Here is a 25,315-nt window from a genome sequence, read left to right as displayed (position 1 = left end):
CCACAAGGAGGTCCTCCACAAGGAGGACCCCCATATCATGCTCCGCAAGTCTACTCTCCATGAGTTCTTTCAGTCTGTACACATATCTGGGATTGCCCCCAACTCAAGAGCAATGTTGAATCCCATTAAGCTTACGTAAGCCAACTTCTCAAGCTTCACCAAGTCCCATTGGATGTCATCCCTTCCTTCTGTTGTATCAACTGCACCACTTAGCTTGTGTCCTCTGTAAACTTGCCAGCAGTGCACTTAATATGCGAAAAATCTGGGAAAAGGGACTTTTACATATTTGGACAGCAGTGTGGTTCTAGTCTCTCCCCTGATGAAATAGTTCTGTTTTTCTTGATTGCAATTAGACCTGTCATTTGCAAAATTCAGTGATTGTCTCTCCAAAAACATACAAAATTGAGCCAAATACAAAAGTATATGCAAGAGCAACATGCTTACAAGGATAAACTTACGCTGTCACTGTCTCTAGAACAAGTCTTATGGAAACTGAAATAAAGTTTTTGTGTTACTTTTGTGGAAGTCTGACAACAGAAGTAAGAGAATGGAAAAGCAGTGTGTTCAGAGATGCATACAGTACCATTCACTTGCATGTAGAGAAGCAAAACAAGAACCTAAACTTTTTTTCTTTAAGTATCATAAAGACAAGTATCTTCAGGCATGTTAAATAGCTGCAACTCTTTTACAGATTAGTAGTAGCACTTAAATTAATTTTCTTAATATCTCAAAAATCTTAACCATTGATTTATTGTTGCAAAATCAACTCCCATTGTACAAGACTGAGATGCAGATTTATACTGGCATAAGACCATTTTACTTTTTCTCTTTCTTCCTTCTCTATCACATTTATTAAGTCCAACAATGCTAAGACTTCTTTCAGCTGGTTCAGCAAAAATGAACTTTTCCCCACATTTGGCTGTAAAATAAGAATTAAGCTTAGTGAGGCAGAGTTCTCAAAGTGGCCATGGCCAGTTCTTCTTAAATATATCGAAAGGTTTTCATTTCCAAAAGAATTATGCTTATTCATGATCTTTGCAGCCAAAGGACACATATTAATTTCATTAGCCTACAGGTCTATAAAAATAAAAAGATAAAAGCATTGCCATTAAGTGAATTTTAGAAGAAAAGCAGATTTTTCTTCACATGTTATTTTTCCATGAAATACTGAGATTCTGATATGGGAGCATAATTTGACAATAAATACTTTTTGTGGTATAAAATATAATTTTTTTTAAAGGCAGATTTGGAAAATCTTGTTCTTATCTAGCCATGCAAAATGATTTCTGTGGAAAATCTGGCATCAGCTGTTGCCAGTTAATGTGTTTAGAAATCATGTTCTTTTCCATATATGTTACACAGCAGTTGTCTTGCCTTAAATAAGACTTCCACAAAATAAACTGCGTTAAAAATACACTTTGGACACAGAAATAATTATAGCTTTATATTTACTCTATATGTGATATATATTCCCTTCTATTTATCTAAAAATAGTCTTTATTCTGAAAAAGAGATGAAAGGAAAGGGGAAGCAAGGAAATAGAAAACAGAATTAGAGCAGAAGGGCATTAGGAAAAGGTCCTCTGTATTATTCAATCAATTTTATTTTATGGTAAACTGGATGATCTGCATTGAACATCAATATAACCTAGTAATTATAATTTCCTTCTCCTTTTCTGTTCTCCTTTAGGAGCTTGTTCACCTGAAGAATATCAGTGTCGTAGTGGAGAGTGCATACCATTGGATAACCTTTGTGATAAGCTACCTCAGTGTGAAGATGGCTCTGATGAAGAAAAATGCAGTGAGTTTCCCTTCATACATAGAAAAAGGATGCATGTATATTTAGTAGGTGTTACCTAGGCAAACAGGCACAATAACACAGCTTGTGTGAACTACTGCAACTGCATGCAAGACATGCAAATTTACACATCAATATCTGTTGGCTTTGTCAGGGATAGAAAAGCAAAATCACATTTCTGAGTCAATGTATGTAATCTGGTGGAAATTTCTGTTAAAGGTAGAAAGTTGCTCTATGCTTAAACCAGTGACTGCTTATAATGACCTCAAAATATAATGAAAACTCATTACATGCTATCCCCTACATCCATTTCAGATTTCCAAATTTTATCACTTTTTCCTGCAAGTAATTTGAGATTAATAGCAGTATAAATGCTGCAGTGTGGGGTAAGGGTTAAATCTTCTTGACAGAAACTCTCAAATACTTCTGTGAGTGGGAAGTCAAACTGTGTCATGTGGCGCCCTCCAGACTGCTTGGACTCCACCTTATGTAGGCATTGCCACAGGGTGAAGACATGGCACAGCTGCAAAAGTGGCATCTGTTGTTCACTGCGAATGTGCAGATTCCTACAACAGGAAAAGCAACAGCTACTGTTGCTTAATCTTCTAATAAAATGGCCATTTCCAAAATTTAGGTTTACAACATACGGCTTCATTTCATATAACATGGAAATAATATTCCCTAAACAACAACTTAAATGTAAAACTGATGTTAAAATCATGTTGGGCCTACAGCAAAAACCAAATTTCTGTTCCTGACAAAGTGCTTTTCTGACACTGTATTATGGAGCACTAATGGGAAAGTTAAAAGCAGGCTTTTAAGCTCTGTACATCATCATCTGCCCTTGTTTTAAGGAGGACTTCTGTGCTTGAGATATGTCCTTAGATGTATGCTGACAGTTCTTATTGATTTCAACATCTTTTATATACATGTGTGTGTATGAAAGCCCAAATTCAGCCTTCATATTAATGCTTTAACTATTTTGTTGCAATAATATCCTGCCTTTTAAAACGAACAAAATAAAATTCACTTCAGCTTTTTCTTAAGCAAAGAGGACTGGAAAGTCTTGTTCCAGACGTTGCTAAAGCTCTGGAGAAGTTACTATCACCTACTTTAACATTTTGTATGCTTTCCCAAAGATTTATTTTGCCATGGGTTGTCTTTTCCTTCTTAACAAATTACCTCACATTAAAGGATTGGCAGAATTGTTTCCAAAAACCCATTTAATCCAAAAGTTGGCTGAATCAATCTAATCTTTAAAATAAAATGAAAATTTAATTAGACACCATCACACTGAGTCTTTTCAGTGTCCAAAATACTTGCTCCTTTTCCTGAATTTCAATTTTTTATCATACCTGCCATTTTAAACTTGACAAACTGGCATTTTCAAATACTTCCAACTTTTGAAACTCCCCATGGGCAGCAAAGGGAAAACATAACATATGTCTTCATATGGAAAGTAGTAAAATATATGAACTTTTGAATTAAATTTTGAATTAAACTTTTGAGTGCTGGGTAAGTCTTTTATGGCTTAACAGAAGTGTGTTTGGAGATGAATGTAGAAGTGATGAGGAGAAAGGAAGAGGAATTATAGTTCAAGTAGGAGAGAGGAAAGATGTCAAAAATAATTTGGAGAAATCTCAAACTGCATGCAATTCTGAGATTTTTAATAGTACTCCAAAATCTAGCATGATTGAAGTTTACCATTAATCTACTCCCATATATCACTTCATTCATGTGCTCTGAGTTTCAAAGAGGCATTCCTAAATATTTGTTTGTTTGTTTGTTTGTTTGTTAGTTTATGGAAAGGCTTTAATTATTAGGGAAAAAGCAGTGGAAAATAGTTTTCTGGAGAGCTAGTATTAGTTTAAAAAATCAGTAACCAGTAAATTACAAATACCTTGTGTTTTTTTCTTCCTTACTTCATGCTGGCAATAACCATTACTTGTTTCAAATGCAGTTTTAGCTCATGCTATAGACAGGATTCTGTTGACCTTCCACTCCAACTTCCTCAGTCACCATGCCAATAGCATAAAATTTTTCACCACATTATTGATGGTTTTACAAATTTTTTTTCTGAACACTCTCTTTTGGAAAACTTTTGATGGAAATACTGGTTTTCAGAGAAATGTATTGCTATTACTATTATTTTAACTTAAGCTGCAGTGAAAGCAAAAGTTCTCATAGCAACTGAAACTGGACAATCCTATTTTTCAGTTAGCTCTGTTTTAAAACTTTATTTCCAGTTATCATTACTGACCATTGTATAGCTAAAACTTCACAAGCAGTTGGAAATTACATAGTGCTGGCTAAGAATAAATATTGCTTAGAGTAGATGGAAAATGTACTATTTGCTGTCTTTTCACGAGACACTTGCAAAATACAAGCTATGAAACTGTCATGTGGCAGAAATATAGAAGAAGATAATGTTTCCTCCCCGTAGGAATGCAATATCCTAAACATGCTGGGTTTATTACTGCTGTAGTGCATCTTAACATCTTTACTTCTTTTGTTCTTTGCTAGAAATAATAAATCTGTGCATACTGCCTTGTTTTTCATTGGGGGTGGTTTTCCTTTGTATTTTAATCACCTATCTAAAATGCTTCTGTCCATTTTGGTCTACAGTGAGATTGCTTAATGGTTCTGCAAGCACTGAAGGACTGGTACAGGTCAGGATCGGGAAGGTATGGCACCTGGCATGTGCAGCTGATTGGAATGAAAAGATTTCAGACAGTGTTTGCCAGCAGCTGGGATTAGGGTGAGTGAAAATATTAAATGCTCTTGTAACTTGTTTGAAGTTTTGCTGAGTTTGTGAATTTGTGTTTTTCTCATCATTTTAATGGTATTGTTATCACCCATAAAAACCGAAGCAAATATACTTTTCTGTAGTAAATGAAGCTCCAAATCAGTGAACAAATTTGTATGTGTCACAATGCTTATTTTTACATCATTCATCACTGTATTGCTAACTCTGAAAACAGCAGATTAAATATGAGTACACATATAGGAGAACACTGTGAGTCTCATGTGAAAGCATTAGTCTTTTATCACTGTGTCATCATTTATGTCTTCATTTTTGCCAGAACAGCACAAAATCAGATCTTGAGAAAACAGGATCCTTGGCTACTTTACTGTCATGCTGATGTTCATTTCATGTAAATTCAAGATAACCACTTGAGTATCCTGTAACTGGGCTACCAATACATTTCATACCTATCATTAAAAATGAGTTGTTGGGGTAGGAAACTATTTCACTTGAGGTGTGTTTGCGGCTGGAGGAAGGAGGGAAGCATATGATTGAAAAAGCAGATTTGTCTTCAGATGCTGCTATTCAGCGGAATTTCCAGGGAAGAGGCGAGGAGAGTTTAGTGCAGAAGTGTTGTATTTTTACAGAAATTTATGGCCCGAATTCTGGCCCCACTTACACTGTATGAAATTTCACTGCCATCCAATGAATAATAAATGTCTTTCCTACAGTGCTGAGGTTTTTAGAGAATGTAATTTACTCAAGTAATAATCAAATAAAATTCTTAGCTTGCAGTTTATTATGTTGCTCTCCAACAAAAGTAAGATGCCTGCAAATGCCTGTCTCATAAATTAACTGTAGAAATGGCAAAGTAAAGAGGGCTAGGAAAAAAGACAAAATGTTATTTGAAAGCATTTTCAATCATCCAATGAATAGGTACTGTTTTATTCTTATTTCTTTTGGTTAAGTACTGCTTTTGTGTACGTATCAGATGCACAAATCCTATTTGTAATATTGGTATGTAGTTATCTTTTTCATGCATGTATATAAGGATACAGGAAGTATGACTAAGTGTTCTTTGAGTCAGATGCCTCATCCATTTACAATGGCCATTAGCCTTCTTCCTCTCCCTCTTTCTCCCTCCCTGCCTGTCATTGCCTCTTTTTCCTCTATAACTTTTGAATTCTAGTCATTTTGTGGTCTAATGGTTTAGTTTATATTTAAATAATTGATAGGCTTCACTGAACTTTGTTTTCCATGGCACTTTCTATTAACATTTTAAAATTACTTATGCTGTTGTCTCAATAACATTCTGTATTAATGTATTTTAGAGTTTGTCTCTACAATAATGTCAAATATTCCTGTCCAAAGAAATTCTTTTAAGTTTCTTGGTTAGTTCTTTCTAATTGCATTGCTCAGATTTTTACCTGTTCGCATTGTTTTTAAAAAAATAGTGTTTTTATAACTAAATTGCATCACCTCTGATATCCTGGGTGTTACTTCTGTTAAAAATCCTGATAGCAGAATGAAACTTTCACACAAATCTAGAAATCCCTTAAATATCACACTATTTATACTTTCTTTTAATCTATCTCCTTGTTGCAGCATATTTGTTAACGATTAGCACCACGTTTGTTAGTAAATGAATGTTTGTAATAGTAGGTCCTTGATAGGCTGTATCTCATGCTGCTCTACTGAATAATTACCTGGAATTATCAGAGAAAGAGTCTAAGGTTAATCTGGATTATTTACTTTTGCTATTAACTGCTTATACATTTACTAGTCTCATTTACTGTTTATTTTATGAAAAGGAGTGAAACGATGCCCTGCAGCATATGATGATTATTTATGTAGCTGAGCTAGAAAGTGTAATGTTCAAATAGATTCTAGTATATCACACATCAGAATCCTTTGGCCTCCATTCTTCAAGTATGCAGCTGTTGTATTTGTGATATGTACCAAACAAGCAAATCTAGAGCGATGCCCATGTGTGCATCTACGAAAATATAGGTTAGGGAAATAATTCACAAATACACAGATACACAAAAGTGAGTCCAGAGAAAAGGTGCACAGAGTGGTGGAACTGAGAAACCTAAAGAAGGATCCTTTGTTCAGTATGTGCTTTGTGACCATGTGCACGACACTGCCATGCCTGATTATTGTTGTCATTATTAGCATTGATTTTCTACAAGCCATCAGTTCAGACACTGATCTTTCCACCATTTCCTTTGTTTGGTTTCAAATACATTTGTTTCTTTAGGACCAGTGTTGGCAGACCTGCAGCCTGTTTTATTCATGAACTCATAAAATTCTTGAAAATTAACTAACTGAAATAAAATGTCATGTTTGAGATGCCCAAGTCACTTACATTTTCATTTACTCCACTAGTTAACGGTCAGTAGTAGTAGCTACATGCCTAGCTACTAGAAATACCAGATAAAATCATTTTGACTTCTGACTGCCAGACTCAGGCTTTCCAGTGTGGCAAAATGGTATAAAAGTCATTGACTGGATGTAGAAAAGAACCTGTTCCTCAGTGTATTGAGGACGTGTTTGCAGCCAGAATGAGAATAGTCCTGATAGCTTGGTGATAGACTTAATGTCATGTCAGTTGTCACCTGGAAGCCACAAGAGAAGTTTCATATTCAGGTTTTTTGGAGATTTCCAGGTCCACTCATGTTCAGAAACTGTGAGCAACCTTTGTTTAACCCCTCTTATAAGATGCTTCTTTTCAAATCAAGAAAGCCTAGAGAGGTTATTTTTATTTTCTATTTGCATGATTTCTTATAAAAATATTGTGTGCACATCAGCAGTTAGGAAATAGTTGTTCTTCATATGAATCCACATGTGAACAAAGCCTTTCTTTTATACTAAAGAAAGTGTTCACTATTGACAATTTGCTGCAATTCTTTAGTATTGTTTTCCTGTTTGTCATAAAATCAGTGGACAAAGCAGAAACACCACCCTGTGACTTAAGCATAAATAAAACAAATTACAAATATCCTGCAGCCTGAAAATTAAATAATAGAATGAAAAATCTGTAAATATATTTTCTTCAAATAAGCATGTGGATTTTTATTTTTATTTTTTAGATAAGAGAAAAAATTGTAGTTATTGAACAAATGGCATTATTATTCAGAATAATTATTCAGAAATGTACCACTTCATTTGAATCTTTCCTAACATTTGGTACTGCTCATTGTTTACTGATCATATCAGGGACATAGATAGAGACTGAAACCGTAAATACCTCTGTAGATCTGTGTGTAAGAAACTTATCCAAAATTATTCTGTAAATTCTGGCTAGTGAGGGCTACTTAATTCGTAGGTTAACCTCCTTAAGGCCATTTTTGTCATAGCCTTCAATACTTCTAATAAATCATTTTCATTAACAGTAGATCCCCAGTGAAAACTCAAATTACGCATCACCTTTAAGATCTGGCCCATGGTGTTAATCTTTCTTCTTTTTGAAATGATAAGGAGCTAGATTACTAGAGCTAAAATCTATCATAATATTCCATTATCATTCCCTCTAATTAAAAACTAACTGTATTTTGAATGCTAATCAGTTCTAGCAAAGCAATCTTATTAGAACACTTTGTCTTGAGTACACCATATGTATGTGTTGGATAATGCCTTGAATCAAGGAATATTTAAGAGCTGTGACTTGGAATTACTGCATAATAATACATAATAGTACATTGCTGCTACTAAACTGCACTGCTCCAGGAAAAGTATATGATTTCTTATACTTACAGAAACACTCACCATTTATCAATACATTAATTGAAAGAAGAGCAGCTTGGTTTTGCAATCACTGATAATATTTAGGAATCTCCTGCTGTGTGTATCTCAGGAATTCAAAGAATACAAATAAATCAAATGAAATTACCAAAGGTTTTCTCAAAAAAGCACTTTAGATTTTATTTCAGAAAGATGAGGAAGCTAAATAAAGTCCCTATTGTTAAAGGAAAGATCAGAGAAGATCCAGCCTGTAATCCAGAAATTTCAGCATTTAAGTAGATTGCTGCAAAAATAATACCTTCTATTTATTTCCACAGAAACTATAACAGCTAAAGAAACTAAAGAGCACAATAGCACTACTTGATAGAGCAAATTCACAGCTACAAAATACTAACTTTCAACACAGTCACAATTATTAGCTGTGCATTTTTGTCATTGATGAACAAGAGCCTGCATGCTGCACTCATAAAAAATCTGCACCAGCAGTATCAATCCACTGTTGCTATCACCACTTCTGAAATGTACCACCCAGCACCTCACCATGCTCACATCCGATGTTTGGTTTCCATAAACGTTCAGCAAGAGTCAACAAATATCAATGGATGGCATTTTTTTCCACATAGAGAAATTTAATGACACGCCTTCACATCATCCACACTTCCATGCCAGACACCATTTTGTCAGACTGCCCCTCTACTGCCAACTGTCACATGGCAACAACATATAATGGGATACTGTCAAGAAGCTTCAGTCTTTATTGCCATACCACCACAATCTGTCTCCATATATTTAAGAATCAGTATTGCAAACCATTCACTGTGGCACAAAAGAGGATAAACTCATAATTTACTTTCATTAAAATAATTGTTTTCTCTCCACTGTAGCACTGGAGTTCTTAGGATAAGGTGAATGAAGTTAGGCAAGTCACATTTTAATCTGTGAAAGTTTTAATCCTCACACATCTCCAGATAATTCCACAAACATCATCATTTCCCAGACAGTCCTCCACCAATAAAACAGGATAAATTTCTAAAAATACTTATGTGTGTCTTTTCCTTCCAGGAATTCAAATATGTCATCAACTGTATTATTCACTGGAGATGGTCCATTTGTCGACATCACTGAAGTAGCTAATCAGAGCCTAATATTTACAAAAAAGTGAGTAGAGTGAGGTTGCTTCCTCATACTAAGGAAAAATGCAAGTGCAGTGACTATGATTTATACATTAATTTCCAGCTTAAGTTTATCTGAAGACTAATGTGATTCTGTATGAGGTCTGGACCATAGAAATAGGTTTTATTCTGTGTCTACTGCTGAATTGTATGTATCATTGTGCAGTTCACTTTTCCACCTTCCATTCTTGTTCGCCTATTGCAAATTTTAAATAAGAGAGATGCTTGATGTATTTTTAGCATTCGGTATAATTTTATGCAATATTTTTATATATTTATTGTGAAAATTATTAATACTGTTACTTTTACATTTCTTTTTACATGCACATTTTGTTTGAAAATGCTATTTATAAAATGTTTCTTATCTAGAGATCTCTAAACTATGAATACATCAATATCACTCTTGGTTCTCCCTAAAATCAACAGAGAAAAAAAATATTTCCAAATTCTAATTTGTCTAGCTATCTTTTCTGGAATAAGATGAATCGCATTTTGTAATCCATTGAGTTTATTGATAAGACACTTAGGACAACAGCTGTATCTATGTTTAGGCAAATTAATTTAGTTCAAAAAATGTTTCCACATGTCATTCTCATGTCGTGTCTCCATATTTATCATTAGATGAAATGATCCTTGGAATGCGTTACATCCTTATCCAAAATTCCAAATAACACCTGAAGTGATTCTGAAAAGTCATACAAACTGTCAGTCAGTGTTTCTTGTAGATTAAATGAAAATATAATGTTTGCCCAGGATTACTTTCTCAGGAAATACCGGGTTTAAGTACACCTCTAAAAAGTAGAAAGGATTGCCACCGTCAAATAAAACATTATATAATGACTTCAGTTACTGAGTTTCTGCTTATAAGAAGGTTTGTAACAAACATTATCCCGGAATCCTACTACAAGCATGGACGCAGAAAATTACTGTATAATTGCTAAAATGATGAAATGATGTGGATGATGTCAAGAGTCCATGTTCTTTCAGGTTTCCTTTATGAGCACACCACATGGTAGCAAAGCGGGTAGAATTCTTAATTTGATATGCTGTATTATTTCTATATTAAAAAAATAAATCCATTGTTTGTTCCAGTTATACTCTGTTAATCCCAACATTTATCATTTTTACTGGTGGTGAAAGGATATTTTACAATTGAGATACTGCAAGTTACTTTTCATGTTTTTCTTGACTACATGTCTAAATAAGGATAACCACAAGAGATCTTAAACAACAGCAGTAATTTAAAGATGTCTTCTGTTAATATCTCTTAAACACTTAAAGATAATTGATGCAGGAGTGAATGGAATAAGTTCATTAATCTTAGTTGTATTTCTGTTGATGAAATGGGTATCTAGATAGATATTCTTCATCTAGAAAACTGATAGGAATCATTTTACAGGGTAACACCATTAAAGTCTCACATGCTTTTGTTGTGTGTATGTTAGAATGATCACATAGATTTGATAATTAAAAAATCAAATTGGTAATCAAATTTTAAAAAGCTACTTCTCACATTGCCTTTGGTCTTAGTTTCAAGAGTAACTGCCATGAACGTAAAGGGTCATACAGATACCTGAAAGCTGTAGTACGGAAACGGCGTAACTGTTCTCTGATGCCATTAGGTAATGGATTTCTTGGCAGAATTGCTTTGTATGGGCCAAAATTCTGCTTTGAAGATACACATGAGCAGATGCTACAGGCATATTTTTTTTTGCCATTCCTAAGTGAGACCATACTCATAGATTTAAGATTTCTTCCCAGCATGCTCCTTCACAGATAATGCTCACAGAGTTACGTAGGATGGGTATTTAGCACATGTAGTGTGACTCTACTGCCTTTTGGACTCTGAGCTAACCAAGGGGTAACTGAGGACTGATAAATTGAAATGCAGGCAAGGAAATGGTTTTCATACTGGAAACTTACTCCAAATAGACAAAAAAGTGGGCTTCCATAAAGTACCTTCTACTAAGCAATCAGTAGGTACCGATGGTGGGAGATAGACCCCAATTTCAACATAAAAATAGGGACAAATCTGACAAGCTGAGTATTAGATTGGCTAGTTTGTATGATACAATACAGAGCTGGAGGCATATTTCACCCTCTTACACTCACCATAATGAAGATTTAATTAGACAGGGATGGAGGGGAAGGTTACATGTTCTCACTTGCTGGGCTGTCACTCATTATTTCTCTCACAAAAAATGCCAAATTTTAGTGCAACCATAGTGAGGGATGCATAATGCTATATTCTGCTTAAAGAATGCTTCCTTTTATCTCTTTGAAAACATGAAGTGGAAATGCATACTGTGACCTAGCCCTTAGCTGACTTTTTTTTCTTTCTGATATATTTCTGTGTATCCAATTTAAATTGCTAGCACACACACTGTCCCAAGTGTTCAGATTCATTACAAGCTATGAAGATAATCTTAAAACCTCTAGGTATCAGAAATGCTTGAGTAGTTTTGATCTGTGGTTTCATGCTCTTCAGGCTCTGGCTTTATATCTCTGCTAAATAATTCCTTCCCCTCTATATGCAGCTATATATTTTATTGTGCACTATAATCTTAGTAAAAAAGATACAGTGATATCGAACTAACCATTTCAAAATTCTTTGGTTACACTGATCTCTAGTGGTAAGTTATTAAAACTTCTCAAAAGGTAAAATAAATGCAGTATGCAGTTACAGTTTTATTTAGAATCTGTCATGAATGAAGCTAATGTACATTTATATATATGAAAGAGTTACTTGGTATGCAGATACTTGTGATTTAATTATACTTTCCTTCTAGAGAACTTTGTTTAAACAACCTGGTGATTCATCTGCAGTGTAACATTAAACGTAAGTACATTTACCCTGGGAATGTTTCACACAGAAATCAGATTGTTCAGTCCATAAAGCCTAACATTTATAGTTTGAATTGAAAGGTTAGGAAATGGACTATAAAAGCCATGCTTGTAATGATATAAACACAGCAAAATTTACAATCTTCGCTTGTTTTCAGAGTTAAGTATACACTGGAGACGGGTCGATACTGAAAGCAAATATATACAAAAATTTAAGATCTGAGGATATAAAACATCTAAATCCAAGTTACGAAGTTGCATCTTGATTTCAGCTATAAAATGGCAAACTTTTCTCCACAGTAATAATATTTTTGAATAGCAGGTCAGGTAGTACCAAGACTATTTTTCCAAGAATTTAACTACTCAAATAAAGCATACCATGTTCTTCTACAAATTTGCATTTATTTATTTAAAATACATATATGCATTTATTTTAGCTTGTGGAAAACGCCTGGAAATTGAGAACAAAGGAACAAGGATTGTAGGTGGAAGTGATGCCAGAAGAGAGGCTTGGCCTTGGATTGTCTCACTCCGTTTTAATTCCAGAGCCGTTTGTGGAGCCTCCCTTGTCAATGAGGAATGGCTGGTGACAGCAGCACACTGTGTATATGGGTAACTTTCACTGTACTCATAAGTTAATGCATTCTGATGCTCCCACAACATGCAAGTACCTAAATGGTGGATATCTGTCAGTAAAGTTGGGCTGAAGTATAATCTTGAGTCATTGGTCAATCACAGAGCAAATCACACTTTCAAAGTATCATACTGAAACCATTGGTAGGAGGTACTTTTTAGATGTTTGAAATGAAATTATTACAGATTCACAAATGCATCTTTGTCTCCACTGACTGCAGGGCATCCTGCTGACTTGTTGAGATGGCCAGATGACATCCATACCATGTCTTTTTCATTTTAAGAAAGCACGTGAAACATTTGCTTTATGTGCAGATTGACTAAGGATGTATCAGATAATGAATAATTTGTGATTCTAATATAAAAAATTAATAACTACTTCACTGTTAAATTACTATGTTTGAATCACGTAAAGCTCTGCTACGTACAAGTAAATCCTCAGTCCTTATTTTAAAGCAGACAGTCATAGAAACCAAGAGCCATTTTCTGAACAATGAACATTTAAAATACATGGTATTAATACTGAGCATTTTTACTTTACCTATAAGCAACGTGGGCCTCCATTACTCACAGGAATCTCTGTTAGTGGTTAGAGGATGGTATGTAGTGGTTAAAGGATTAAGTATCTAAGAAAGGTAAATTCATTTTTTCCCATTCCACCTGTTAAGTATCACAGATTGATCAAGATCTACTGTGCATAATTGGAATGAACCTTGATTCATAAATATTGATCAGGCAATATTGCAATGTCCTCCAGATAGCATTGTTTGTACCACAAAGAAGTGATGCATATAAATATTTTCTAAGATTTGTTTCCATAACGTCTGTAATAGAAACTAGTACTGAAGAAGACACTCAGAAACTGCAATAGCAAAGACAAACGTTATTATTCAAAACTATAGTAGATTTTTCATTATGAATAGCTAAGTAATAATACTGGGGAGGCTATGCCGGTATAAGAATGACTCCTCATTCCATTACAGGAGTATATTCCACACAAAGCCCTTGAAATGAGGGGGATCAAGCCATGTTAGGTTGCACATGACAAATCCACACTTACACTGATGCTTCCTTTTCACCTATTTCACTTTTCTATTTTCACTTAGATATCATTTTATTGTGTTGAATTTGCTGGAGTTTTTCCTTTAAGCAACAGTTTATATTTTTAGCTCTTAATTCTGAATAGTTAACTGAAATGCTAATTTAGAACAAGGTAGCCTCCAGATGTCAGTCAAAAAGATAAACAGAAACCAATTCCATACATCAAGCAGACTGAAATAATGTTTTAGAATAAAAATGAACTTGATTAAAAAACTAGCAAATGCATGCATTCACTAGCTTAGAAACCTCAGAAAGCTTAGTTTCAAACCAGCACAGATGTCTCAGCAAAAAAAAAACAAAAACAAAAACAAAAACAAAAAAACAAGCATGTAGATTTATGCCATAGCTGTCTGAACATATTTTTTTCAACTTAGATAAAAAACTAAGGGACCAATTTTCTGAGTCAATGAGCTGAAATACTTTCTACTACAACACTGTAATCTATTATTCTTCAGATAGTTCCATAATTTTCTAACTAGGACCAATGCTAATTGCATTGTGGGCAGTCAGCAGTATTCTTTCCAATGCTAAAATGACATAGTGATTTAATTAATGTATCTTATTCCACTGCACTGCTGTATGATTAATTCTTCTAAATAACGCATATAAGCTTAAAATCAAAAGTCAATCACATACTACAGTATGAATGTTTAAGATAATATAACTACCACAAAATTGTATGGACATCTACTACATTATCCTATTAACTGAGGGGAAATTGAGAGCATGCTACTTATTATAATGAGTTTAAAGATTAGCATTTTATCTAACATATTTTTCAGAAAGTTCATTAATCATTCATAATTATGAATATTCCTTGCAACTTCCAGGAGGCAATTACAACCATCTACATGGAAAGCAGTTCTTGGCTTATATGACCAGTCGAATATGACAGACACTTTAACAGTAGTTCAAAACATTGATCAAATAGTTATAAATCCTCACTATAACAAACTTACAAAAGACAGCGATATTGCTCTGATGCATCTTCAGAACAAAGTTCAATATACAGGTAAGTAAGTGAGTTTGTATTTTTCCACAAAACGTATATATTGCTTAAACCCTAAATATGCTAACCATGATGGAGTGAATGGCTGTACATTTTGTACAGTCTAATTATTCTTGAGTTCATCCACTACTTCCTGGTTATTGTGTCCCAAAAATGAATTTGAACTAATGAATACTTTCTTTTGTGACTTCATAAAAAAAAAACAGAATGAAGAAAAGAGATTGAAATTGATTGCTTATTTTGCATTCACAGATTACATACAACCTATCTGCTTACCGCAAGAAAATCAACAGTTTCTACCAGGCATTAACTGTTCCATTGCTGGCTGGGGTGCTATTAGATATGAAGGTGGGTAAATTATGCTGGGAAAATTTGCTCCTGATTCCACAGAAGCTGCTAAGGTCAAACAGGTTAGAGATATGCCCTTCTAGAAAAAAGTTTTCTACTATTCCACTCCCCCACCATTTCTTCTCTAAAGAAATAAAGTTACAACATATTTATTAGAAAAAATATATACATCTCCAATCATTAAATTAATAAAAGAACTTATTGCATCTCCTTAGTCGTTATGAGGACTACTTTTCTCAATTTACAGAATATGAACATCTTATTTCCAGATAACTGGGGAGATGAAAGGATCAGAAAGAACAAAGATTCATGTTTCTGACAGTGTTCAAATTATTTTCCCCAGAAGCCAAGAATACTGAGTGTAGTGTGAAATGTACTTTCTGTTTCTATATCACATGCTCCAAATTTGGAGTCTCTATAAAATAATAAACTAAAAAAATAAATAAAAAATGCAAATTCACTTTCATGGTTGCTTGTACATATTTGTATCCATATTTTCAGAGTAGAATTGTATTTAAAGTTTTAAGTAAGAACTTGTAATAGAAATGCTTATAAAAACTAGATATATGCAATCAAAGATATGCAACGAATAGCGTGGAAACACTGGAAAATCCAAGCTTCTAAGCCTTTAATAAGCTCTTAGATCTCTCTACAGTAAGTTCATAGTCATTGATTTTAGTAACTTTCATTTAATTACAACCAAATTCAGTCCCATTACGCAAATGAAAGACAGGATTCAGTTAATGAGCACCATTTAATCAGTGATTGTGTTACAGGGGCATAAACCTGAATAATACAGTAGTCTGGCAGGGCTTCCTGCTGTTCAGTAACATGCCTACATGTTGGAACAAGAACAAAGCTATCACTGTTCTGAACATGCTATACATATTTAATGCAGCACGTAAATGTACTCTGTATTTTCATCAGGTCCCACTTCAAATATATTGCAAGAAGCAGAGGTTCCTCTCATTTTAAATGAAAAATGCCAGGAATGGTTGCCAGAATATACTATTACTGAGAATATGATCTGTGCAGGCTATGACATGGGAGGTGTAGATTCCTGTCAGGTAAGAATAAATGGCTAATTCTCACTGCTAGCACATAGCACATCTAATTATGGAGTAAAGTGCTCTTTGATACTCCAGTCATTAAATCCAGATGGTCACTGTCTATGAATATTATTTTTATGCTCAATATTTACCTCTTTATCAGAATACATGTTGTAAAGATAAAAGTCTATTTTGTATGATCTCAATGCAAACAACAGTGGAAGGAGATAAATATGTGGACTGGATGTTTTATGCACTGAGCTTTGAATAATTACTGCTGAGGAAGGAGGAAGACTTTTAGCAAAAAGTAAGGTACAGAGAAATGCATAACAAATAGGTCAAAAAAATCTCAAAAATGCTTCTCACGGTGAAAGGGGTAGAGCAATGATGTATTTCCCCAGAATATGTAGGCTTTAGAAACATTTCATGCGTGGACACCACAGTCTTTTGGAGAAGCTGCCTTTCTGCACTTATCTTACAGGCTACTTCCTGGGACTGTTTCTCACATCTATCCATTCTATCTCTGCTCATTATGTAACACTTCTCTTTAAGAGCACGGTGTTGGTCAACGCTTAATCTTTCTTCCAGCAATGTGGAGTCCATGGCATGGAGACTGGTTCTCCTCAGATCTGATAAGGAGCATCCTCACATAACTCCTCTTACTTTATTATCGCAACCCTAAATCTTTATCATGCACAGTGAGTTTGGCTACGTTAGTCAAGCAGGAATGTATGCAAGCCTATTTGGTTTGCCTTTTTCTCAATGTCTGTGATTCCTCATCTCTTTTTGTTTTTCGTCCCTCAAACTGAAAAAAAAAAAAAAAAAAATTGTAGCACTATAAGTTGATACAGAGCACAAGTGACCAGCACTGTGATCAATGACCATTCAACCATAAGCAAAGAGGAGCAAGCGAGTCCTGATACTACTTTGTCCTCTAGGCTGCTGTCACAGCCTTTGAACTTTTGTGGATGCCCTAGAGTTATAGACAGAAGTATTTTAATGACTGAGTTCCCACAGAAGTCTCCCCTAAAGCTCTCTTCATAGGGTCATGAAAAGACAACAATAATACTAGTTGAATTAACTTGCTTCAAACCAAACAATAAAAAATAATCATTGTTTTCTTTCTCATCGAAGCAAGACATTCATAGCTACTCAGGCAGTAGAATGAATAAAATTTGGTCCCCACACTCTATTGCATGGGTATCCACCCTTCTGACTTGCCTGGCCCGCAATAAGCAGAAAGGAATGTAATGGGCCACATGTAAAATATATAATAAAGTTAACATAAATAAGTAACAAGAAATATTTTTAATGTATTTTTTATTAAAATGTTAAAATACACTACAAAAACATAAAAAAAACCTAATAGGATGTTTGCCCTTGTTTTTGTGAAACTAATGCATCAGTCTAGTTCAAGGGCAGTGACTGGCATTCCTAGTGAGTTCTCAAGGTGCTCATCAGAGATTTTTTATGAAATGTTACCCTTCCTGTGCTTCATCCTTGACAATAATTGTTCACAATTGTACTTACTGCCAAAAAGCGATGACATGAACAAGGCATGACTGTGAAGTGAGATCTATTTTTATTGGATAAAACTGGTCTTATAAAAGCCTGATAAAGAGACATGACCACATTTTACTTTGAGTTGAAGGTCTGATTGTAACTCTGTATATTTCATTGAAAATTTGCAGGTAATGTACTTATGTAAACTCAAAGTAGAGTCACAATATACAAAAAAAAATATGATTTTTTTTTGGAAATCTGGAAACCTATTCCTAAAACTCTCTCAAAATGGAAAGCACATCCACATATTTTTCACTGTTCACAGGACTGTGTTTAGCCAGTGTATCGAAATGCATGAAATAATTTGCCGTAATTTGAGCTTGCCATAACTTTCATTTCAAATGCTATTATGGTTTGAAATGCAGCACAGATATGTTGATACACGTCTTGAAGACACATGTTTGACTAATTTAAATGAGCACCAAAATCCACCAAAAATGCTAAATCTGTGAGCCATTTTTAGTCTTCGTGTTCTGGCATAACTCTTCCTTCTGATTCCATGAAGGACTTGACTTCACTTTGAAAATCATGAAGTCTTTTTAGTATTTTACCCAAACTTAGCCACCTTCCTTTAGAAAAGTAAGTGATGACCCGTAAGTCAACATCCCTCCTTCTAAGGAATTCCTAGAATTAGCAATGATTCCATCCCTTGGACTTTATGAAATTCACAGCTTTGATGATGATTTGCACAAGACTGTCCATTTGTAAAGCTTTCACACATAAAATTTTTGTGATGTCCAATGCAGTGATATTTCATCAAAAGTGAGTTGCCAATGGAAACTGCATGATCTTCTAATAATTTTATAAGTTTATCTTTTCTACCAACAATTACCGGGGCACCATCAGTAGATATACCAGATATGTAGACAAAAATTAAAGAAAATTGCTTTAACGTGTTTTTTTACTGCTTCACACAAATAAAGAGATTTAGTTGTGTCTTTCAATGACACCAAAGAAGCAATTGCTTCAGTGACATCTTGTTTATTATCAGTATCTCTAATGAAAATTGCAAGTTGAGCCATATCTGTAGCAGCGCTACTTTTGTCTATAGCCAAAGGAAAAAAAAAGGGAAATTAGCAAATTTTGTTCAATAGATATTTATGTTTCTTCAGATTGCCTGACTATGGTCTGATAAACTGATAATACTGACATAAACTGACATAAACTGATTTTAGACAAATCTGTTTTTTTATCAGGACACTTTATATCCGCCATGCATTCCATACATTGCTTAATAAACTCACCATCAATAAAAACTTTTGATTTTTTTGCAATTAGATTTGCTAGCTTTTATAACAGAATTCATTTGATCTTTCAGGTGTTTTTTTTCAGGTTGTTGAGATGACATATCTTTTTTCAGTTTCACTATTGAGTCTTTATGAACCATTCCTTGACATACACAGAATTTGGCAGCACATTTTTGCCCATAATGTCTTTTCAAATTCTAATCTTTGAAAGCTGACATGATCTCTTTGCTAATTAAGTACAATGCCATATTATTTGTCAGCACTGCACTGTGCCCTCCATGGGCAGTCCCAGGGCTGGGTTGGGCCACTCAGCAGGGCAGAAGCACTGCCATGATGGCATGGCAGAAGAACCTGCCACATTACAAGCTGTGCCAGACCATGTGCAGCTCACAGACTGCTTGTTGGACATGCCTGCAGACTACTACAATTCTGTAACTCCTAAATTACTGAGAAGGAGGTGGCAGAAAAACTCACCTCCTCTTCTGGCAATCTTGTCATCATTTCCTCTAAATTTGAAATTGTCAAAATTCTGGAGGGACAGAAAATAGAACTGCTTCTTAGCTAAACAGATTCAGCTAAAAAATAATGCTACACATTTATCCAGGAGTTGTGAAAATGAAGGGTTAAATGTACTTAGGACATTCTGAAAGTAATGCCTCCTATATATTTTCATAGAAAATACAATAGACACAATTAAACTATTTGATAGAGCAAATTTTCAGCTACAAAACACTGTTTTCAACACAGTCACCACCATCTGCTCTGCATTTTTGCCAGTGATGAACAAGAGTCTGCACTCCATGCTCATTAAAATTTGTATCAGCAGAGGTGGCCCACTTTTTCACAGCAGCTATGATAGTGTCTTTGATAGGAAAATGTTGCTCATACAGTCCAACTTTCACTGTACTAAGACTCCTTTTTGGTCTCCATAAATGCTCAGCAACCATCAATGCATGTCAGTGGGTGGCATTTTTTCCGCATGGAGTAACTCCATGACACTCCTTTGCTTCATCCACACTTCCACGTAAGACACCATTCCGTCAGAATGTTCTGCTGACATCTGTCACATGCAACAGAATGTAACAGAATACTGGTGGAAATGTTCAGCCTTTATTGACATATCACCCACATCTGTTTCTGATGTCAACCTGGGCCAACATAATAAAATAGCAGGCAATACTTTCAGAGCATTCCTCATATAATAATCCTTTGAAACTTAGTCCTGTATCTAGAAGACTGATGGGAGCTTAAAATTGCAGTCTTGAAAGAAAAAGAAAGTAAATTGAATTATTTCAAGATTTTTTTCTATGCAGAAGATTCCACACTGATTATGTTTCTGATGTCCAAAAGATAAGATGCAATTTTTATGATTAAGGATCAATTACAAAAAATACCATAAACAATTAACAATTGTACACTTTTAACTTTTGAATTTCATATTGCAGGGAGATTCAGGAGGCCCTCTGATGTCTGAAGATGGTAATCAATGGGTTTTGGTAGGTGTGACATCATTTGGCTATAAGTGTGCAGTTGCCCAACGACCAGGAGTGTACGTTCGGGTCGCTATGTTTGTGGACTGGATCCAAAAAATCATCTACTCATACCCTGATTTTCCTTAAAAACAGAAATAGAAGTTAAAGACTGCAATTAAGCCATTGCAGAGTAATACAGTACAGACTGGCATTCAATACTCATAATTAGGGAATCTAAAAAAAAAGTAATGATTCAAATTGCAGTCTGGTTTCAAATTTAGGAAAGGAAAACATTGACAACTAAAAATTCCTTTCCTTATCAATTGAGAGGAATATTTCAAATGAGATAGATTCTATGCTTTTGTTAATAGTTTTAGCAGTTTACTGTTTGCTTTATGTAAGAGGTAAATCAGCCATTAGTCCATGGTATGGGAAAACAGTCTATATGAACATCACTGTATTAAATGTGTAGTTAGGGTTTTGTAAAGTGTGGCAAGGAGGAAGGAAAGAAGAAGGGCAGAAAGAAGGAAAGAAGAAGGAGAGGGAGGGAGGAAGGATTTTTAAAGCCACAGATGCTTTATGAAAAATGGTCTAAATTGTTAATTTGGGGATAAATTGTCAGAAAAATTGTTAATTTCAGGATAAATGTGAATTATTTTTATGATTTTACAGTACATTTCCCAATGTGCATTTTCATTTCAATGCACAGTCAATTCTTCTCAGTAATTGCCACATATCAAAATGAAGGTATATGTTATCTGAAACTGGGCTCATGAGAGTTCTCCTATCTTGCCTGTTACAAAAAGCTCTAAAATGAAGTTTGTAGATTGTGAATAATGGTTGATCATGTATCATGCTGCTTTATAACAAGCAAACTGAATGGATCACAAAAATTATCTCTGGTGTAATTTGTTTGCTTTTCAGTTTTTCTTTCATGCAAACCTTCTGGTAATTATTCAAATAATTATAGATATATACTTGCATGGACCTTTGTAGAAACATGCAATACTACACTTCCCCTCATATATATGGTTTAACAACTGACAATAATGAGGATCAGTCATTCATGGTGAATAAAATCTAATTAGGGTTCATTTGATATTTTATGCTTTCTCTATAATGATTTTGTGTTTTGTATAGATTCTATCCTGATGCCCATTAACAGAAGTCCAAATGGTATAAAATATGTAAAAACAAACAAAAGAAAAGCAGTTCTATTATAATAATTCTTACTGAAATACCGTAAATTCAATGGTGTTTTAATGTTAGTGTAATATGATATATGTCCTTTATTTCTGCTTATAGATTGTATAGTAATTTAATGTTTTTTTCATTCTATAGTATACATGAAAACACAAAATGCATTTTAATTTACTGCACATATGTATCTACACATGTACTCATAGATGTATGATTTTTGTAAGGAGCTTCCATACTTGTTATTCACAATGTTAAATGCAGATATGAAGTGCTCAGAATACAAGGCAAGCTTACAAACACAGGTTGATGGTCACTGAGAAAAAATGTCCTTTGGTCATCATAAATGTCAAGGAATTAGGTCCAGACCAAAATGTGCAGTTCCATCAATATATCTGTGTCCATAAATCAGACAGATGTAATCAAGCCAGAGAGCAGACAAAAAGTATCTTAGACTCTTTCATACAAACTACACAGTGCCATTGTTGCAAGTTAACTAAAGATATTTCATTTTATTCTGAATTCGTTTCTAAACTATTTGATTAACATTTCAGAGCTGCTAACCTTATCTTCAGTAGTAGTCTTTTTTCTCCTATTCATCTCTTTCATTGGAAAAAAGCCAATGAAAATAAAGTGCATTCTGCTATCAAGTATAAATTGATGTGGATGAAGCAATTACATTAAAATACTTAATTAAAATGTGACATGAATTCAGTAATATTTACAATACATCACTGTTGTAAATGGCATTTCATTCTGCTAATGAAATACAAAAGCCAAATCAAAGCAGATTCAGTTACTAGAAGATCTGGTTCCCAGAAATACAGTAATATCCTTTCATTTATGTGTATTTTTTGCTTCTCAAAATGCAAAGCATAGATTTTGAGATATACATTAATAAACTATCACACTGGACTAAAAAATTTCCGATTGTAAACTTCTATCCAGAAGCGTATATGTAACATACACTAGATAGTATAATTAAAAATAAAGACTTTATTTCAACTTATATCAGGATAACCTTTGCCAAGCAAATTATAGCCTTCATTCAGCATCCATTACTTTAGCATGCCTGTCCCATATTAGCCTGTGTTGAAATCAGCCATTAATATGTTAATACATGTGGGCAGCATGGATAATTTTTTATTTGAGTTAAAGGTCTGAGATATTTTAAAATAGGGTATGGGAACTTGATACTGATTTACACTTGCACCTGAAAAGATTAAAGGACTGAAGGAAGCAACAAGAGCTTTCTATCTGCAATGCTATTTACTTGCAAAAGGCCAGAATCACTATGGAAAAAAAAAAAATTACATTTCTTGAGGAAAATGGGGAATGGAGGCAAGAAGTACAATGTTTTTTAGAATGCCAAATTGAAGTCATGATGTCCATTTGAGACCTAGTTATACCTTTACTCTTCTTCGTCAGTTCCTTGCCTCACACCTCCTGCATCAATTTGTGAGATTAAGGGTAGTAGCAAGAATATGGTCAGCATGAGCTGACCCATAGCTGCCTGTAGTTGACAAGCTGCTTTTGAAGTAGCTGTGGTTGATGAAATCTGTCACCTGAAATTGTTCCTTCCACCAGTTTGTAGAACTTAATGTAGCATGAATTTAATGTTTGTAGAATTTAATGTCCTTCATGAATATGAAGGACAAAGTTTTTAGCTTTTTTTGTGTTTGTTGTTATTTGTGGGTTTTTTTAAATAGCAAATCTGTTTTCACTAATGTACTATGTCACATAAAAATCGGCTTTCCTGGATTATCTAAGCCCACCAAAAATCCAAAGGAATTTTGCATAAAGTTCTACATGTTCTATCTGCAAATGTGAAACACTTTTTTTTTTTTTTCTCCTTTCCTCTCTTACTATTACACCTATCTCCCTTTGGAATGCAAAACTAGGGAAATAAATATGAAATAATTTGTGTACATATGGGATTTATTGGTTGTGCATGCAAAATAAACACCACCTTAAAGGTGGAACTAACTGATGTAAGACTGCACAGTTTATTGTCTGCACTATCTTTTACAGAGGACTCTAAGACTGTTTTGATTTTACCTGGTATCTAGAAACTCAATACTAGGCAAACAAAATACAAGAAAGGAAACAGATTCCTTCTTCTTAGACTGGTGAAATGATATAGAAATATTTTGTCCAATAATCAGTATTTCTTATTGATATGTGAAATCTAAGTTCATTATAACTAAACCATAGCATGCCATTTTCCATTCCTCTTTCACACAATTTAAGATTGGCCGGCACTGATAAATGCCCAGCAATCACCTTTGCCCCTTTGGAAAGACATCTGAAGGTGTTTGCATTCTCCTGACTGCAGCATGGAAATGACTCCTGTCACTTCCGCTGCACCAATCACAGTATTGACTGCCAAGTGTCATTTGGAAGTACAAAGTATGAAGAGATGGCAGCTCTGTAATTTTAGGTTAAACATCACTCTTTCGTCCCCTATTTTCTTGAAGGAGTTAATCCATAAAGATCCAGTTGTGATTACCCCAAACATTCCCAAGGAAGATGAAGCTCTTGCCCTCAGGTGAGTTAAGCATCATTTAGGTCATGGAGTGAAAAACAACCCTGGTCTTGATGATCATGCAGGACCATAGTATTTTTTGTTTTATTTTTAATCATTATAAAGGAAGTTGTGAATAAACAAAATCTACAGAATAGTGCAAGAAAGAATGGCAATGCTTGACCTGAACTACAGGAGGCAGCTTCTTCAAAGAGGAAATAAAAACATGGCATAACTTCAAATTTAAGATGCCTCCAAAAGAGTTGCAATGATAGCATTGCACAACTAGTATTAGTGCTTTGGAACTTAAATTATTTTTTTTCTTTACTCAGAAAAATTGATACACATTTGTCCATGAATTTCAGAAGCTATAGTCAATATCAGCAATCACAGTGCAGGCTTCACGAACTGTAATATGCTCTCACTTCTATCCAGCTTCCCCAGCTCCCACCCAGCATTTCTATTAATGGAAAGCCTGACAAACTTGAACTTGTGCTTTTGAACTCTTGCTGCAAACTGCAGTAAAACCCGTTAGCCTTTCTTAAACAGCACCAGACTGTCACCAACAAATCAGCTAGAGTGCTTTTGCTAGCACCCTGAGATGTCATCCTAATAGCACAGAAAGCTCTTAAGGCATCAAAGAGAATGAACATTAATGATATTAGTAATATTTTTTTATAAAGGACTTTAAATGCATCAGTGTTACCTCTAGATCTACCAATTAACATAATTAACACTCTTCTAGCTAAGCCTCATTAAAGCTGGGATCAATCTCTTAGTGCTGTTTCCAAGAAAAGCCATTTGTCTTCCTTTTGATCCATTATTCCTAAAAAACTATTAACCATATTTAAATAATCTTTAAAGTCTTC

At 34.4% G+C, this 25,315-nt stretch overlaps 1 protein-coding gene across 1 annotated transcript in view; it reads left to right on the top strand.

The window, feature by feature from the left end:
* TMPRSS15 (transmembrane serine protease 15) overlaps positions 1–20,872 on the top strand; it is a 53,284-nt gene extending 32,412 nt beyond the window's left edge. The window contains exons 20-28 of the mRNA XM_048952073.1: positions 1,690–1,800; positions 4,423–4,555; positions 9,350–9,445; positions 12,249–12,298; positions 12,741–12,915; positions 14,868–15,049; positions 15,299–15,394; positions 16,322–16,461; positions 20,699–20,872. Coding sequence (XP_048808030.1) covers positions 1,690–1,800; positions 4,423–4,555; positions 9,350–9,445; positions 12,249–12,298; positions 12,741–12,915; positions 14,868–15,049; positions 15,299–15,394; positions 16,322–16,461; positions 20,699–20,872 — 1,157 coding nt within the window. The remainder of the gene's footprint in view (positions 1–1,689; positions 1,801–4,422; positions 4,556–9,349; positions 9,446–12,248; positions 12,299–12,740; positions 12,916–14,867; positions 15,050–15,298; positions 15,395–16,321; positions 16,462–20,698) is intronic.
* Positions 20,873–25,315: the final 4,443 nt, after the last annotated feature.

The sequence above is a fragment of the Lagopus muta genome, chromosome 1, assembly GCF_023343835.1.
Source record: "Lagopus muta isolate bLagMut1 chromosome 1, bLagMut1 primary, whole genome shotgun sequence".
Lineage (NCBI taxonomy): Eukaryota > Metazoa > Chordata > Aves > Galliformes > Phasianidae > Lagopus > Lagopus muta.
This window is presented reverse-complemented; position numbering and strand designations above follow the sequence as displayed.